General features: G+C 41.5%; 1 protein-coding gene across 1 annotated transcript; it reads left to right on the top strand.

Annotated features, from left to right (window-relative positions):
- Positions 1-13,157: 13,157 nt before the first annotated feature.
- Positions 13,158-17,294, top strand: LOC104472385 (elongation of very long chain fatty acids protein 7-like; the record flags this gene model as incomplete). Its single annotated transcript, XM_010088083.1, has 4 exons — positions 13,158-13,215; positions 14,986-15,173; positions 16,258-16,338; positions 17,238-17,294. Coding segments are annotated over exons 1-4 (384 nt in total), but the record flags the coding sequence as incomplete, so codon positions are not given.
- Positions 17,295-17,536: the final 242 nt, after the last annotated feature.

Here is a 17,536-nt window from a genome sequence, read left to right as displayed (position 1 = left end):
GGACTGTGACTAATCAAGTTCCAGAGAGTTGTTCGGTGGTTTGTTTTGGGTTTTTTTGAGAATTACAAATTTTCACTAATATTAAGAATAATACTGAAAAACATAGCTTCATTTCTGAGATAAACATGAGGTGAATTTGTACCTCCTAGAGCTGGACCTCGGTACCATTTCCACTACCTTCTTTTCAAGCTTCTGTTCAAATAGAGAACTGCAGGTGAAGAACAGAAAGAGAGATTATTTGGAGGATGTGAAGATGATAATTCCCATGTTTTGGATAGTTTTAAGTGGAAAATGATAATGACACCTGAAAAAGATTACAGGTGTGGGGGGGAAATAATGTTGGCTTGGTAGAACAGAGATAGGAATACCTGCATGTATTAAACACTGGTTGCTATACAGTGTCTTTAAATGGAAGAATCTCAAAATACTGCATAAAAGTTAGTGAACTACTAAGGCTTACAGGCTGCCTGTAAGAAGTTATCCCTGGTTTATAGGAGCGATACCAGTGAAAGAGTAAAGTTAAACACAGCCTGGCTCACACAGGAATAGCTCAGAGCTGTGGGCTGTAGTGGACTGGACTGACATGGTATAAACAAGATCTAGGCTCTCCAAGCAGTAGTGCATGCCTCAATTGCAGCATTTTGCTACAATTTTAAGGGAGTTAATGGTTCATTAAACATTGTTGATAGGAGTACTATATGTAAAAAAAAAAAAAAGTGAGGAGTGTGTTCACACACTGGTTTGTAGCTAATTTTGAAGACAAGTTCAATGTCTTCAGTTGCTGTCCAGTGAGATGAAATCCAGGGACCTACTAGAGATTGCATCCAGTTCAGAAAATTCTGTGGGAAAAGGGGAGAGTCCTACCATACCCTTAAGCAGTACCTGGTTATGATAAAAAGACTTCATTTAGCCCAATAGCCCAGTTGCAGTACTTCCTGCCATTATTGCTAAGCCAAGTCATGTCAACTTTTTAAACAGATTGTTTCTGCAGCAGATGCAGCCGCTTAATGTTCCCAAGTACAGAAGAAGACACTGTGATGTCTGAGACATGAATGGCTTACGTATACGTGGCAAAAAATGTTCAGCTAATAGAATCAGTCTCATCACTTCCGAGTCCACAACTGAGCCCTGGCATCTATGTCTGAATTGCAGGTAGCTCACAGGGAATGAATCCCAGGCCTGAGATATTCATGAGATATCTGATAATCCATTTAACTGATGCATAAGAGACCCAACGGAAGTGATTCCCTGATACTGCTGAGGTGTAGGTTATTCTGTTAATCTAGGACTGCAACTGGTCTATCCTCTTTATGACTAATCAGTGTCTCATCTGGGGGTGGAGACCTTCTTGCCCCCCCCCTCCACTGAGTGAATTCTCTTGCTGTATTGCCAGCTTCCAAGAATATGACTGCAAGCACTCAGAATCTCACATTAGGCCCTTCACTCATCAGCTTTTACAGTGACAGGTGTTATTGGGCTAAGCCGTTACTCCTGGGGAGCAGGGCTGGGCAGATGCTGTGGAATCCCAAAGTGAATCTATTTGTAAGTGGGGTGGGAGGGACCTACTGATGAATTATGTAGAGGGTGATTATGGCACTGCATGAACCAGCTCAATAACTACTTATGCTGGCAACGTGCTTTCACGTATCAGAGTCCTAAGTGCATACCTTTGGATGTGCTTTTGCAGAGAGCAATAGGAAACCTTCAAATTTGTGCTTCTGCGTTACCTACTTAGTATAGAGGTGGAACTATCAACCTGGGACTCAGCATGTTGTTCTAATTTGAGTGCACAATCTCTCAAGTCTTAAGGAAGCCCATGAGCCACGTGAACATTTTTTTGCAAAAGTAGGTCCTTTTGCTTTCTTTATATCATTAGTTTGGGAATTGCTAGTTATACAGTCATATCACATTTTAATTGTCTAAATCTCCTCATTACAGAAAGCCATTTGAAAGGCTTCCTTGGTGCGTTAGACATGGAGGGAACAAGTTGTATACCATCCAATTTTTAACAAAAAAATGAGACAGAGGTATGTGATTTGCATACTCGGAACTAGTCTTTCTTTGCACTGTCAGTGTCTGCTTTGTATTGCATTGTATCTCTTGTGGCAGAGATCAGCATTTTCCTCTCAGGAGGGTAGGGTGTTGACTTCCAATTAGGAGTATATGCTATCATTAGGAGTGTTATTCCTATACTGGTATATAGAAAATTGTGTCCCAAAACACTGGAGGGCAACAAGGACAAAACTGCAAGCCCAGCAGCAGGTACAATCTCAAATGGATCAGTTTCAAACTTCTTACAATAGTTAAGATAGGAGGAAAGGCTGAAGTATATTGCAGCCTGAAGAATACTGAGCTACCAAAGCAGGACTGCTAGTTCACATCATCACTCAGGATTGCCCTATAGCATGTAAATATGACAAGATCTATGACTATAGGCTAGGTTAACTTTCCCTGTTACCTAATGCTCTTGCAGGGGAATGGAAAACACTAGGTTTCCCATTGCTGCACACTGCAGCAGGAGAGAGAATCCCTGCATGTTACTTTGGCTAATTTGTTGTCACCTTTACGAGGACTGTACTAGCCAGCAGCAACAGAGATATTAATGATGCTTCCCATGAACATATTGTTTTTTATCTGAAGATTTCCAAGCATTTGTAAACAGTAATTAAGCTCATAACACCTCGGAGTTACAAAGGATTCACGTCACTCGCTTTTACCATGCAGCTCTCCAGCTGTTTGACTGCAAATGGCCTTGCTAGTTGTTGACTGATTCACCACTAGCCTAAGGAGTCTGCCCAAAACTGGAGTCACAACTTCATCCTTTTTCTGCAATAAAGGGAGGGGGAAGAGCATTTTTTCCTCCCCAGTGATCATCCATACTGTTTTCCTTGCTGTGAGAGCAGTATATAAAATCCAGCCAAAGTCCTCCCCAGTAAGGAAGTTGCCACTCTTTCAGTTTAAAGGAAGGTATGTAGCCTCAGTAAATATTTCATGTCACTATACCTTTTGTTATGAGTTATATTAACTGAAGGAAAATCTTCTATTTCACATAGGCTCTGCATAGATAAAAGATAGGCCATAACAAAACTGAATCTTTTTAGCTATTGTAAATGTCAAGCAATTTCAGGAAGGTGTCTGCTGTTTTCCAAACAGTAATTGCATCAGGACAGAGATCAGAACATTAGGTACTACATATTGGCTACACAATCCACCGTTAGAAGTTGGAAAGTTGACTTGTTCATTTTCTGGCTCCTATAAGTATCTGCTCTGTGGCTTCCAGATCACTGGGAGCAGAGGTACCAGATCATTAAAGGAGGAAAGAGGATTTTGCAGCCTCAATTTTTATTGCTACTGTAAGTACTTTGGTAGCCACTGCATGAGGTGTTGGACCCTGCAGAGCTTGCAATCTGCATGTTAGACAAGATCTAGTGCTTTGCAGACATGGACAGGACAAAGATAGGACTAGGCAAAAACAGGAATAGAAAGCAAAGTGGTAAGAGTTAAGGAGACATCCTGGTTTGGCAGTTGCCTATTGACCACCACATACCAGTGATTTGAAGGCATAATTAAAGTGAAAGGTTTGAAGGTGAAAAGGAGTGAGACAGTAGCTATTCTAATTTCTGTGGGGAGGTTTCTCCAGGTGTAGGGCTGAAACAGAAGGGGATGAAAGCATCATGGCATCACAGAGAGATTTCAGTAAGACTAATTTGATACAGACGCCTTCGCAGAGGCAAGATGATATGGGTGTCTGCCAGGTGAGCAAGAAGAGGGAGAGGTGTCTTAGACTTGCAGAATCCCCATGAGGCTGACAGATGTTGGTGTGGTAATTCAGAGCACCTGATTTCAAAACCAGAATGCACATTTTTTCTTTCTAATGACAGCATTTCAGTTACAAGAGCGTCCTCTTTCCAATAATGGAAACCCCTGTCATTTGTAGGTGGCCTGCACAAAATCTGTGTACCATTTATATCTCTATTCAGCCTCTGAAGTAGCATCTAGCATGAGTGGCATGTTTGATCAGCTAGGTGCACATAGCAAAGGAATATCAGAAGGCAGGGTATGGGCAGAAAAAGAAAAAACCCTTCTCCAATGGCAGTGGGTGCTTGGTGGCAAGTACTATTATGTGCTTCCCCTTGATAGGAACAGCTGGTCAGAATTAATTTCTCAGTTCAGTGCTCTTGGTGGTTTTGTGTGGTCGTGAAATGGAAAAGTCTCAGAATAACTGAAACATTCAAGTATTACAAAGAGAGATGTTTATAAAAGTTTTGTATTCCCTTGATTTTGAATGGGAAAACAAGAGACAGGAGTCACCATTCCAAATCAGACAGCTACAGCACTTCAGTCTTATTATGTGGATACAGCAGCAATTAAATGTATGTTTTGCCCATACCTCATGCGTATTGTAAATGCTATGAGGTCTGGTTTTGGTGACCCTTGTGCTGCTTATATCAGAGGCTTTCAACAACCTAGTTCATTCTGTGTGCTTTGTAGAGCTCTAGCACTGCAACAATATTCATGGCATCCCTTGGGCTGGCATTCCTCCCTCTAGTTTTATTGCCTTGATTCAGAGTTTATCATCAGTGATTCTGTTTATAGCAAATGGAGAGAGTGTTGAGGTCTGGTTTTGGTGACCCTTGTGCTGCTTATATCAGAGGCTTTCAACAACCTAGTTCATTCTGTGTGCTTTGTAGAGCTCTAGCACTGCAACAATATTCATGGCATCCCTTGGGCTGGCATTCCTCCCTCTAGTTTTATTGCCTTGATTCAGAGTTTATCATCAGTGATTCTGTTTATAGCAAATGGAGAAAGTGTTAGTCAGTGTTAGAAAGGAGTTGCCCCCTGGACTTGTCCCTCTTTCTCCATTTGCTATAAACAGAAGTTAGAACTATAAGTTAGGGCAGATAATACTAGAGGATCCTGTTTTTCTGTGCAACTATTCCTGGGTCCTGGAGTCACCACTTCAGAACTGGGCACAAAAAAGCTAGGTGAGATAATGCCCAATATAATGTCTAGATGAAAGCTTACCAGTTCTGTTGTCCGAAAAGTCAAATTCGTCACCTGGCATGCAGTTAGACAATTTCACACACCAAGTCAAGGCATAAATTTCAGAGTTGCGCAAGGCTGGGTGCTCAGTGGCTTTCCACAAATCAAGCACACCGACCAGAATCTCTGCCTCAATTTATTACAGAAATTACAAATTGATTATATGCCAAGTACTTCCCTTAGCAGGTGATTGGATAGTGATTTACATATTATTTTAATAAAGTTTCATGTAATTGCATCATGCAATCTCTGTACAATGCATATTCAGTGAGTAGGGGTCTGCTCCTAGAGGCAGGTACCCTTTTGTCTAGAGGTGTGTTTTGCTATGTATAGTAGCATATAATGAGATAGTTCACCTAAGGATAGTTAGACCTTAACTTTCTTTGCCAATTTGGCATATTTAGTGACATGACTTGATTAATACATTCTTCTAAAGTCCATATGTCCAGGTTGTTCCTTAAAATTAATGCTAGGCCCCTTTGTTGTTTTAATTACTACTAGCCTGGTTTTTCTTAACTAAGATCTACAAATGTTAGTATGACCTATAGTAGTATCTAGCTGCTAGGAACAGCGCAAAACATTTTACAACAGTTCCACCTTTTCTTCCTTTTGGCTTCTCACTTCTCGCCAAGATCTGAGCATAAAAGCCTTGTTGCTATCACCATCCCTCAAGGCTGCAGGTTTTTTTGGTAAGAGGTCGTTATTACCCGATTGGTCAAGACATTTTTTTTCAGCTCATTTCTGGGAGGTTATTAGATTATGTTTGGGATCAGCATTAAGTCACTTCTCTTTGCAAGTCACAGTCCAACTCTGAAGCAATACTGATTCAAGACATGATGAATGGTCAGCAGATTTTGAGATGAAAGTCAAAGGTTTCTGAGTTCTCTAGGCCTAGAGGTTGTTTGGGAATGCACTTTTGGAGACAGGGCTGTTTCAAGCTCCTACAACCAAGACTCATGCTCAGTCACAAAAGCACATCATGAGAGAATCATAGAATCATAGAATCATTAATGTTGGAAAAGACCTCAAGGATCATCAAGTCCAACCCAGCACCACCTAACTCACTAAACCCTGTCCCTAAGCACCACATCTACACGTTTCTTGAACACCTCCAGGGATGGTGACTCCACCACCTCCCTGGGCAGCCTGTTCCAATGCCTGATCACTCTTTCAGTGAAGACATTTTTCCTAATATCCAGCCTAAACCTTCCCTGGTGCAACTTGAGGCCATTTCCTCTTGTCCTATCACTTGTTACTTTAGAGAAGAGGCCAGCATCCACCTCACTACACCCTCCTTTCAGGTAGTTGTAAGATTCTTACATCAAAGAACTGGTCAAGTAAGTAGGCAAGACTGACAAAAGTTGTGCATAGAAGAAAAGAGGACTCAATTCAGATGCTGATACATAGGTGTCTAGTGCCACTGGAAATGCCTTAAGATAGCTCTGATACCCATGTGGAGCTCACAGCTATGACATGGAACCTGCAGGAATCATTTGCCTCCTGGAGCAGTGGGAGGTCAGGTGAGATACCTTAGGGCACCCTGAATGTCAGTAGGTTCCTATGTGTGGACAGCTGAATCAGTCCTTAGGGTTCCCCTAAATATAATAGAAGCTAAATCAGATTTAGACACCTATATGTAAACACCTAAATTTAAGTGTCTTGTAAGATGATTCCCACCTGAAATCACTTGCCCAAGGTCACCAAGATAATAGCCTCAGAGCCAGAAGCAGAACCCTGGTCTTGCACCCAGATGGGTGAAATGTGGCTGACATGGCTGTAGTCTAACTGCAGGTCACCTTCACCACACCCCTGTGAAATAGGCAAGTTTTCTTTCTGTTTTGCAGATTTGGAAACTGAGGCATAGAGTGGCTGAATGACTTTTCTGAGATCACAGAGTATGCTTCATTTATCATATACGGAATAATTAAACTGAAAAATCTGTGTTGGTAAAATTAAAATTGTGGTTTTTAAGACCATAATTTGCACAAAAGCTGCAGTAATCTTCCAGTTCTATGCATAGAGACAGGCTGCTCTGTACCTCTGCCAAAACCTTTCTTCCTGTAATCTGTGCTAAACCTTCCAAGGTCTGTGCAATTGGCTGCATGGTGCAAAAGTGAGGCATTCAAGAAACAATCCCTGTGCCAGAAAGAGCTTCTTTATTCAGCTGCTTCACTGTGCATTGTAAGGGCTTCTGTTTGCTCTAAATAGATGCGTGTTTGGATTTTTTTCATGCACGAGAGCTTTGTGGACTAGACCCAAATATGCTGAAAAGTTTAGTTAGGTTTTCAGAGTGTTTTAATGATGGTTGATTGTTACCTGAAATCACTGTATTTCTCCAGAAACATATATGAGCTAATTGCATATTAGCGAAACAGACTGAGTCGTTCAATTATCATTCTGTAGGAAATTCTGTTGCTGAAAAAGATCTATTATTGTGTTACCCATTGCTGAGAGAGTACTCATAAAAACAGCTGTTATTTATTTCTGTTGTTAGTGATTAAAAACTGATGTGATTGTTAAAGAGTGTAAAGCAGGGGAGATCACATGAGCTTCCCTCGACAAACATGCTCATGAAGTTGACATTTCAGAAGTTCAGAGCTTTCTCTGGAGGACAGTATTGCCAAGAAGCAAGGTAGTGCTTCATCTGCTGGTAGTGTTGACAAATCTGATCCTGTCCTTGAGCTTCTCATGACTTATGTACACTCACCCTTGGAGGTATGTTATCCTGCAAGTGGTTGTAGACCTTGTTCAGCAAGAGCGCAGATGCAGATATGAGCTGAATGAGAGATTTGGGTCCTTCCGCCTTTTTTCCTGTTCTGTGGCATCCGCAGCTCTGACACCTACATGTTTTTGAAGCCTTTCTTGAGCTCTGGGACCCTCCATGCCAGATGAAGCTGGTCAGGAAAATGCCACCTGAGATGTATGCTGCAAACTAGTGGTGTACATCTTCCTTTGGACTTTGTCCCTGGTCAGGTGGCATAAGTCTCATACATAAGTTACAAGTAATTTTAAATATCTGCGTATAAAACAATGCATATGAGTATCTTCATGCATAAAACACTTGAGAACTTTGGTACAGTTAAATTGCATATGAAGTGAATTTGATGACATTCAAGTTTTCCAAGGGCCAGGTATATGCAAGTTTTAGAAGGTATCTGGCCACCTCAGATCTGTAGGTGTGTGCTGGTAGTTAAGGTTGTGGTGCTTTAACTGGTTAGATATTCTTTGAACCAGGTTGAAATTCCTGTTGCTATTATTTGGTGTTTTGTTGATTTCAGCAAGCTGGTGATATTACTTGAAGGTGTGTTCTGCTGCAGAAGAGATCTTGTCTTCCACTGCTTTTACTATCACTCCATGCATCCCTGCAGTTTAGAAGCTGACAAAGAAAGTCAGTTTGCTTGATTTGTAAACTTAGTCTTTTTTTTTTTTTTCCAGGCAAATTTGTTGTTGCTTGTTGGTGTTGTATGAGTGTAGCTTATACCTTTATAAAACTGTGGAAATGAATGTAAATGGAATATTGTATCTGAGAATTTCCTGCCCTATAGGACTTGGCCTGGTTTCAGTGGATAACTGAAATAATAACATACAAATGTTTTAGAGATTGGAAAAGTAAAAAATAATCAAATTTAATGTAACAGCTTGACTAACAGCAATAAACGGTTCTCATCTTTCAAGTAATTTCATCTAATTAAAATAAACTTTTTAGGTGCATAAATAATTTTGATCTAAGAGAGTTAGTTAAATTGCTCACAGCTACAAAGAGCGTTGCTACAAGAGATGAGGTCAGAACCCATTAGGTTTTGGACTTCAAATATGTACCACAGTACATCTCCTTCGTATGAAGTATAGGTAGGAAAAGCAAAGAACACAGACCTGTCAGATCTGATAAGCCTCTGCTGTGGTGTTGAGAGCATCACCATGATGTAGCCTGGATATCCAGATGAAACTGGCCCACTGCTCCCTGTCTTTCTCAAGTATTGAAACAGGTCTGTTTTGTTAATTTGTGCTTTTAGTAGAGCTATGCTTGGAAGGAACAGCAATCAGAAGGGCAAATAACAAAAATTGTCTAGAAGCTCTCAGAATTTTTTTACTGTTGGTATTTGTTATTGATAATGATTTTGTGGCAAACATCCATGTTATATGCAGGAGATATCCAGGTTTTAAAATAGTTTTAAATCTCAGATTAACTTGCCTGAGATGTCACATATTTCACGTAACTGAGTTGCTTATTACTATGGCTGTAATCCATGTTCCTGCAATACACTTTTTTCTTCACAAATCATTGAATGAAAAACCCAATTCACTTTGGCATTCAGAGCTCCCCTAATACTATTTCAGTGAAGAAGCAATGTTTTTTTTTTTTCTATTGAGTTTTTGCTGCAACTGAAAGCCCCGAGGGCTTTTGTCTGTGGCCCCTATAGAGTTGCCCTCACAGTTGTACTGACATCCATCAAAAGACACCCATTCTTGGAGTGTAAAAGTACCATGTTACTGATGTCATCTCTCCATCTGCCCACTGTGCTAATGAACATCTGCAACAGTACCACTGGGAATACTTAAGGAACAAGGCAGGTTGTAAAAAAATGAAATATGCTTCATGGTATTTAAAAAAAAAAAAAAATCAGTTTACATGAACAATAAAATACTTTGCCCCAAATGAAATGTGTTTGTGAAAACTCACCTCAGCTGGTTCTCTTGGGTTTTTTGGGGTTTTTTTAGTTGTTTTTTTTTTTTTTTTCACCAGGGTAAAAAAGATTGATGGAAAAGGTTGTGTCTGTAATTCTGAGTCTTACGCATCAATATAAATAGCTTAACAAACATTATTTTATTGCTTCTATCTTAAAGCTATAAGTCCCACGACACATAATGGACAGATAGAAAGCGCTAGTCTTATTTATTATCTCTGATTCACACAGATAAATCACTGAACCTTTTTAAGGACTTGGGCACCAAAACTTTAGAAATGAAACCTGTTGGTTAATGAGCAATTAAAAACTTCAAGAAAGGGCCTTTGTAGGAAGTTCTGTAAAAAATGGTATGTAAAGTTCACTGTCATTTTCCTTCCTGAACCTGAATTAAAAACAACCTGGATCAACAAAAAAAGCCCCAATATGATTACAAAGGTCAGTTAAACCTTCTCTTAAACTGGGTTGCCCTTCTGACTCCCCCAACTCCCAAAATGCAAAGCCTACACCCTAAATCACCTTTTCCAAAAGTATCAGTTTAATTTCTTTCATAGTATCCACGAGTCATGGAAACACACTAGTTGTCCAGCAGCATCAACAAGTGATGTTTCAATTAAAAACTACAACCACGTGGTATGTCTAATTATCCCGCTTTCAAAAGCTAATCTTTGCTGTTTTGCCCTTCAGAAGTACTTGTGATGTATCTGGTGACAGACACAACACAGTGGTACAAGGTATGATGCTACCCTCTTTTTTTTTTTTTAACTTATTTTTTTTAGAATTCTGCTAATAAACTCTGCCCACTGGGAAAATAAGAGGGCATATCTACACCCCAGGTGCAGGTACACCTCAGGTGACCAAGCAGAACCTCATCACTTGGCTTTGCGTGGTTTCTTGGTGGGATGGAGCCAGGGTGCTCTTTCTGCCCGGGTACCTCCACACAAGGCTGAATCCCATGCACTGCAGTTACTGACTTGAACAACTGCTGACTAAGGCTCTCTGCGTTTTTTCTTTATACGGTTGCTGGAGTTCACGGAGGGGAAAACTTGGTATCACTGTCAAACTCCTCAAAATTTTTTCGTATATCTTTAAAAACAGTAACGGTGACTCCCCCAGGGACAGAGGCTGGATGTGGGGTACTGACTCCAGCCGAGTTTGCTCTGCCTTCCCTGACAGTGTGAGTGGGTGGGTGTTCCTGCCATTCTCCGCTCCCTCACTTTGTGATTTGGACTTATTTTGAGTGCACGAAAGGCTCATTGACAGCCCCTTGTGATGGGCTGAACAGCCTGTTTTCCAGGGGCTTGTCCAGGCATGATTACTCATCTTTCACTGTTTGAAAAGCTGTCGTGATGTCCTGAAGAAACCTGCAACAGAAATGCTGTCCTGCTTCCCACACAAAGATTTGGCCAGGCTCCCAAGTGTGACACTAAAGGTCAGTAGTTCGCTCCTGTGGAATGGCAGTCCTCTCCTGCTTTAATTTTCCTCTTTTTTCCAGTCCCCTAGTCTGATAAATCATGCGGGGAAGAGGCATGAGGGGGAGGAGTATGTGATGTAACCTCTGATCCGGCAGAGTTACAGGACAACACCATGGTGCCTGCAGCTCAGGGTGGTTTTACGGTGGGTACTGCTGGGAGACCATGAATAGCGCCCAGGAGGTGTGAGGATCCACCACATTAGCGTGAGACCTGGTGTGCGATGTTCTCACCTCGGTGGCAGAGAAGAAAGCCTAGCATGAGGTCTGCCTAACGGCACACACTCTTGCAGCTTCTCAGTCTGCTGCCTGCTGCATGCACAGAGTGAGCGGAGCACCAGCTGTATGCTGAGGACGCCCCTGAAGAAAGGGAGGTGTGAAGCCAGCTGCACTGCTAGGGTAAGTCTGTTCTTCCTTCCTGGGTTTTCCCATTCATTTCAGGCTGAGGGTTTGGGGAAAGCAAAGGAAGTGGAGTGGAGCGAGATGGAATGTGTATGGATTGTTTGAGGGCATGTAACTGTATGAAATCCCTGCTGGATTGAATCGGAGCCAACTGATAATCACAGACTAATCTCTTTGCTGGCAGATTTTGCCTGGATTACAAGGGTGTGTGTCTCTGTGTCAGGATGCGTATGAGATGTGCTTGCACTGAGGGTCTCAGGGTCAGTGTCAGAGAAACATACGTATGTTTCTGTCACCAACACCTTGCTGCGTGTGCAGTTACGTGTCAGGCTGGGAGGTCTGCAGACAGGGAGGTGTAGGAATAGCCACGTTTTGTTGCTTGTTATGTTTTACCACAGTAAATCTGTATCCAATTGGGATACAGCAAAACGTTGTTAATTTTAACAGGTTTTGTCCAGATGTGCAAAGTCAAAAGTATAGCTGGTAAACAGTGCTAGACATGCTCTATGCATTTGTAGTTCCAGCAGAACTGGGTCAAATGTGGTCTAGGTATTAAGAACTGTTTATATTCAAAAGGCCCCTTAAAGCACTTTAATACCAGTATAAGAGGCCTTATATTAGGCTATGGTTTTCTCTGCCATGTAATGCACAAGCTACTGTTCTTGCTGCAGGGGACCCAGTGGGTACAGGAGAGTAGGGGACAGGTCCAAGGGGGGTGTGGGGACTCTTATGCTCAGTAATCTATGGGAAATCAAAGGAAAAAAATTTGCTTTTTCTTTCAGTACCAGGAGGACATGAAACTGGAAAGAAGCTAGGCCTGTGTAATTGCTGATGGAGAGGACTAGGGCAGATAACACAAGCTGTTGAATGTAACTGCTGTAAAGTGTTTTCTAGGTGAACTTCCAAATGCTATTGAAAAGGTCGCCCTGCTAAAGGAAAGAAGGGAAGAGGAGCATCATATTGTATATGAGTATTACACTTTATTATAATATAGTGTATTATAGAATATATACAGGATAAAGCAAAACAAACTTAATGTATAAACAGGTCCTCAGAAAGCCAAATAACCAACATAGCTCCCTTAACCTCTTTGGAGTTGCAGCAGCACTGAATTAATCCCAAACTTGTCTGCTAACATTGTGAATCTCCAAGAATGCCTGCAGAGGAATGCAGTTATGCCACCTGGTGTGTGTCCTTGTATGAATGCTGTGCTTACGCTGCTTCAAAAAATCATGATTGATTTCCCAACATGGTATTTTGCATGTAGCTACTCAGTATTTCTAGAGGTGAAACTTCAACAAAATATTTAAATCTGGAAATAGAAGTCAAATAGCTAATCATTGTAGAGGGCTTATCTTCCTTCCTTTTTTAAACATGACTGTAACCCTGGTTCAAAATTTCCATTACTACAAAGAGCAAACTATTTTATTTTCATTAGCTGCAGTCCTGAGTTTTGTCTAAAGAACTTCCTTACTCAAGACTCAGTCGAGGCTAGGATTAAGGGGGTTTAATGTGATCCTGGAGATGCTAATTTTAATTTATTTACAGAATTTGTGATGGCTTCAACTTGGCAGAAAATTCAGGAATTCTACAACTGGGTTCTTGAAAGTGGAGGTAGGTAGAGAATGCTGTCTTAAATAGGAATCTCCATATAAATAGCATGGTCATGAAGAATAAACATAGAAGAAAGATGATCCTCATATAAGCCCACATTTTTTTCATTAGGACAATATTCACTTTTCCTTCTCCATAATCATGAACTTCTTTAAGTTTTGAAACGTAACTCAGGGACACTCCAGCTGGGTCACAGTAAGGACTGAAGGGATGAGGGATTTCCCCTGCCTATAGTGGGGAACGTTCAACAACTTTCTGTTCACTGTACAACAGGCTCTGTCAGGATGATGAGCAGTATGTGGTCAGGATTGCCTGTTAAGCCTGGAATATTAAAGAAGTGAGTTTTTTAAAATGCGTATTCACGTGTCATATGAAAGTTTAATAGACCAAAGAGTTAATACCATGAGGTTTAAACTCTTTGTGGTGCCAGTAAAACATATTATCAAATGAAATATTGACAGAAAGCACTCTTCAGTGTTTGAGATTTGATATTTTACAGTTAGAAGACTTCAGATCTTCAATAATAGAGGTCCTGCAGGCCCGGTTTGGTCCCACGGGGCTCTGTTGGATCCCTGGAGATAAACGGAAGGAAAAGCCACAAAATAGCATGAAGGTGGAATGGCAAAGCCCGCGTGGTGGGTCTGATAGGAGGAGGACATGGGGCATAGTGCTTAGGCTGTAAGTGTTTCAGGACTTGAATTTCAGGAGTCTCAACTGGGATTCAGGACTTCTTACCAACTGTTAAATCCAGAAGTGGCATATCAAAGAGATCTTGACACAGCTCACAAGAGAAACAGTAAATGATTGGGAGTTTTAGAAGGGATGGGAACTAACAGAGTTGTGTGGACAGGGACGATGTTTTATAAAAATACCCTGAGGCCTATGTGCTCACCAGTGAGCCAAAGACTAAAATTCACTAGAGGACTTCTGCAAGGATCCTGGGGCTAGAATAGTGAAGAGGGGTCCAGGGGCCTAGGACTGGCAGGTCAGGAAGCAAAGGGGGGCATGCTGAGGGAGTTAGCAGAGCACTGACGACATTGGGAATAGGAGAGGAGAGCATGAATGGGGAACTGGGATGTTTTTGCAGATATAATGTATCCCGCATTTCTGTGGGTCAGAGATGAGGCAGCATGACAGAAAATCTGTTGAGCTTCCCATTCCTGAAGAATTGAAGAGCAGTTTTAGCAGGGAGTAGTATTTTGTCATTTGCAAGTGAAATGGCATGCTTTTAAGAGAGTCCCTATGACTACCCTATGAGTAGATATAAAAATGAAGAGGTAGAGAATTTTAGAGGTCTTAAGCATTGTGGGGCAGGAAAGAAATAGCCCCAGTCATTGAAACAATTTATTATTTAACAGTAAAGATTTACACTCCTAAAAATCCAGGAGCTGATTGGTTTGTTGTGTGCATCTCTGCTGCATGTATTTTGAACTACTACTTTTGCCCATGTGTGGGACAGTCTTGCAGCCTGTGATGAAGAGTCCAGCTCATGACAGGAAAGGTCTGTTCACTACTGTGCTGCAGAAGGCTGGTGCTTAGCAGAGCAGTCTTCTAGGTACTAAAGTCCCAACCTAAATGTTGTGCTAAAGTCTTTTAGCAGAGTCCGGCACAGGGAGCTCCAGAGTAGAAGGACTGTGGTACTGCTTTGTACAGACATAAAAGATCCCGGTTTTCTTATTGCCAGAGAGCAGGCTGAAGGGAAGTAACTCAATATATCTGCCTTACAGTGTATAGGATGTGCCAGCTTTGGCTGTGTGTTTTGCTTTTCAGATCCAAGGACAGACCCATGGCCCCTGGTCCACTCTCCACTTCCAGTCACGCTTCTCTTTGCCTCCTACCTCTTTGTTGTGGCACTGGGGCCCTTCTACATGCGTAAGCGGAAGCCGCTGAAGCTGCGAAGCCTGCTGATTACCTACAATATAGCCATGATGATATTATCAAGCTACATGTTTTATGAGGTGAGGAAACAGGATTGGCTCCTAGGTAAGCATTCGGGAAGTGTTTGAAAGCCAGAGCCAGTTCAACAGTTCTTGCTGATGGACTCTACTGAAGGGAGTGAGAGCTGACTTGGTCATGTCTGTTTTGCCATGAGAGGGACACAGTTGTCCTGTTAAAAGCTTTATTTCCAAGGCATACCTCATTTCCTCCATTGCTCAATCTTCCTCACGTTTGTAAAATTAACATGGAAAGGTTCCTCAGTGAACAAGCTAAAAGTTGAGATGTCCCCAGTAGACACACAGAGCATATAGAGGATGTGGAACCTCCTCACTTTGTCTCGGGTCTGGATGGTGAGAGACCTGTCTCTGAGAATGAGAACTGCTTTTCCAGACTTATGTAGTCCTCTCCAAGACTGCCAAGCGCACTGCAGCTTCCTGCTGCCAAGAGGACATGGTTTTCTGCTCTGCTTGTTCGCAATGCATAAGCCTTTCTGCAAGCCTTTTCCTAGTTTATGTAGGCCACTGAAAAAACTCTTCAAGGGAACATGGCTGAATATGTTTGCAAAACATTTTGATATCGACAAATTTGCCCTTTTAGTTTATAAAACTATTCTACATTTAGTTAATGCAAATTGGGATTTTTTTTTTTAATCAAATACTACTCAGTCTGAGGACAGGCATGAAAATCTCTTGTCTGTGCTCAGTTGTTCAGTAATACGGGTTATTTGGTCCAGTTTTTGGCTTTCTAATTAATAGGCAAATGCAACCAGCCAAAACAAAACAGTATGGGATCTTTGCAAAGGAAAACAGTGTATTTTCAGAGAGATTCTGACCTGTTTTCCTGCTGAAGCATTTTTGAGCATGCCAGTGATTACAGAAAGAGTTACACGTATGCCCAGACCAAATTTTATTTTTCAGGTTTCAACAAGGATGTGAAGTACTTTGTTTTAGGTTTATACTATTTGCTCAGCTATATAATTTACATGGCATTTCTGTCAGTGAATACTAGACTGAGACTTTATTACCTTACCTTAATATGTACATCTTTTTGGAACAGATGGCATTAAACAGAAAAGGGATCTCTATTGCTTTTCTTTTGTTTCAGTTTCTGGTAACATCAGTCTTGGCCAACTACAGCTACCTGTGCCAGCCAGTGGATTACAGCCGAAGTGAACTAGGAATGAGGGTATAGTTGTATACAAATCTTGCCTTAGGCTCTGCGCCTCCTATGGGTATGCAGATTGTTTTGCTCATAAATAGCAATTTGCATGCCTAAGAAGGCTTTTACTCCAGTTTGTTGCTTGTAAATCTATTTCACTAAGTTGTCTACTTCAACAGTTGCACTTTGCTTTAGTTCTCTATAAATTAATAATCTCAGTCAACATAGCCATCTAAATTCCCTCTTTAATCACTGCAGAGAGGGTGATCCTCCAATCTGAAGATAGATGTTTGTACAGATATTGCAAATTACCTCTGAAATATATGTGACTCCATTGGCTATACAAGGATTTTGTCACTATCAATGACAAAACCAATTTTTATATCCTCAACTTTGCATGGCATAAATCTTACTAAACATTTCTATTAGCAGGGGATTTGGCTAAAACTATTCCTTGTCTGGCCATTACAGGGAGGTTTGGGTCCCACCAGCTTCAGCTTTCAAAAACGCTGCATGAACAGTGTGAATTCAGAACTATTATGCTTTTCTTCTGGATATATATCCAGACTTTGAACAGATGCAAGTATGAATATTAGATTTTCAGTTTTTCAGATATTGCCATCAGGGTAGAAACAGTTTCTGAGCAGCTCACCCTTGCCTCATGACAGAGCAAGCAACTTAGGAAACCAGTCATCTAACCAGCCAAAGCAACCCTGAATGCCTTTCCTCTCCCCAGATGAACACTCCTTTCTGAGCTCCCACCCTGGAAAAGCAACAGCCATAAAAGAGCCCTCTAGTTTTTCCCCTTTGCTGGCAATCCCAGGTAGGCAGCTTTCACCTAGTGCATAGTTTAAAATTTGAGGCAGTGAGGCTGAGCAGTGATTCCGCTTTGAGATCCAACAGTGTTTCCTTGTGCTGCCCAGCAGATGGCAAGAGTGTGTTGGTGGTTCTTCTTCTCCAAAGTCATCGAGCTGCTTGATACGGTAAGGAAGCGGGACTAGCGCTGTAAATAAATTACTCCCTTGTCAGAATGGGGCAGGGGGCCAAAAGCTCATTTCCTCGGTTGATCCTGTATTGATTTGGCTGATGCTTTTCAGTAAATGATGTTTTTATGTGTTCCGTGTTTGTGGGAATGTCATGGTTTGACCTGGCCAACAGCAAACACCATGCTGGCACTTGCTCACCCTCCCCGTCTTCCTGGGGTATGGGGGAGAGAATTAAAGGG

The sequence above is a fragment of the Pterocles gutturalis genome, unplaced genomic scaffold, assembly GCF_000699245.1.
Source record: "Pterocles gutturalis isolate BGI_N339 unplaced genomic scaffold, ASM69924v1 scaffold2301, whole genome shotgun sequence".
Lineage (NCBI taxonomy): Eukaryota > Metazoa > Chordata > Aves > Pterocliformes > Pteroclidae > Pterocles > Pterocles gutturalis.
This window is presented reverse-complemented; position numbering and strand designations above follow the sequence as displayed.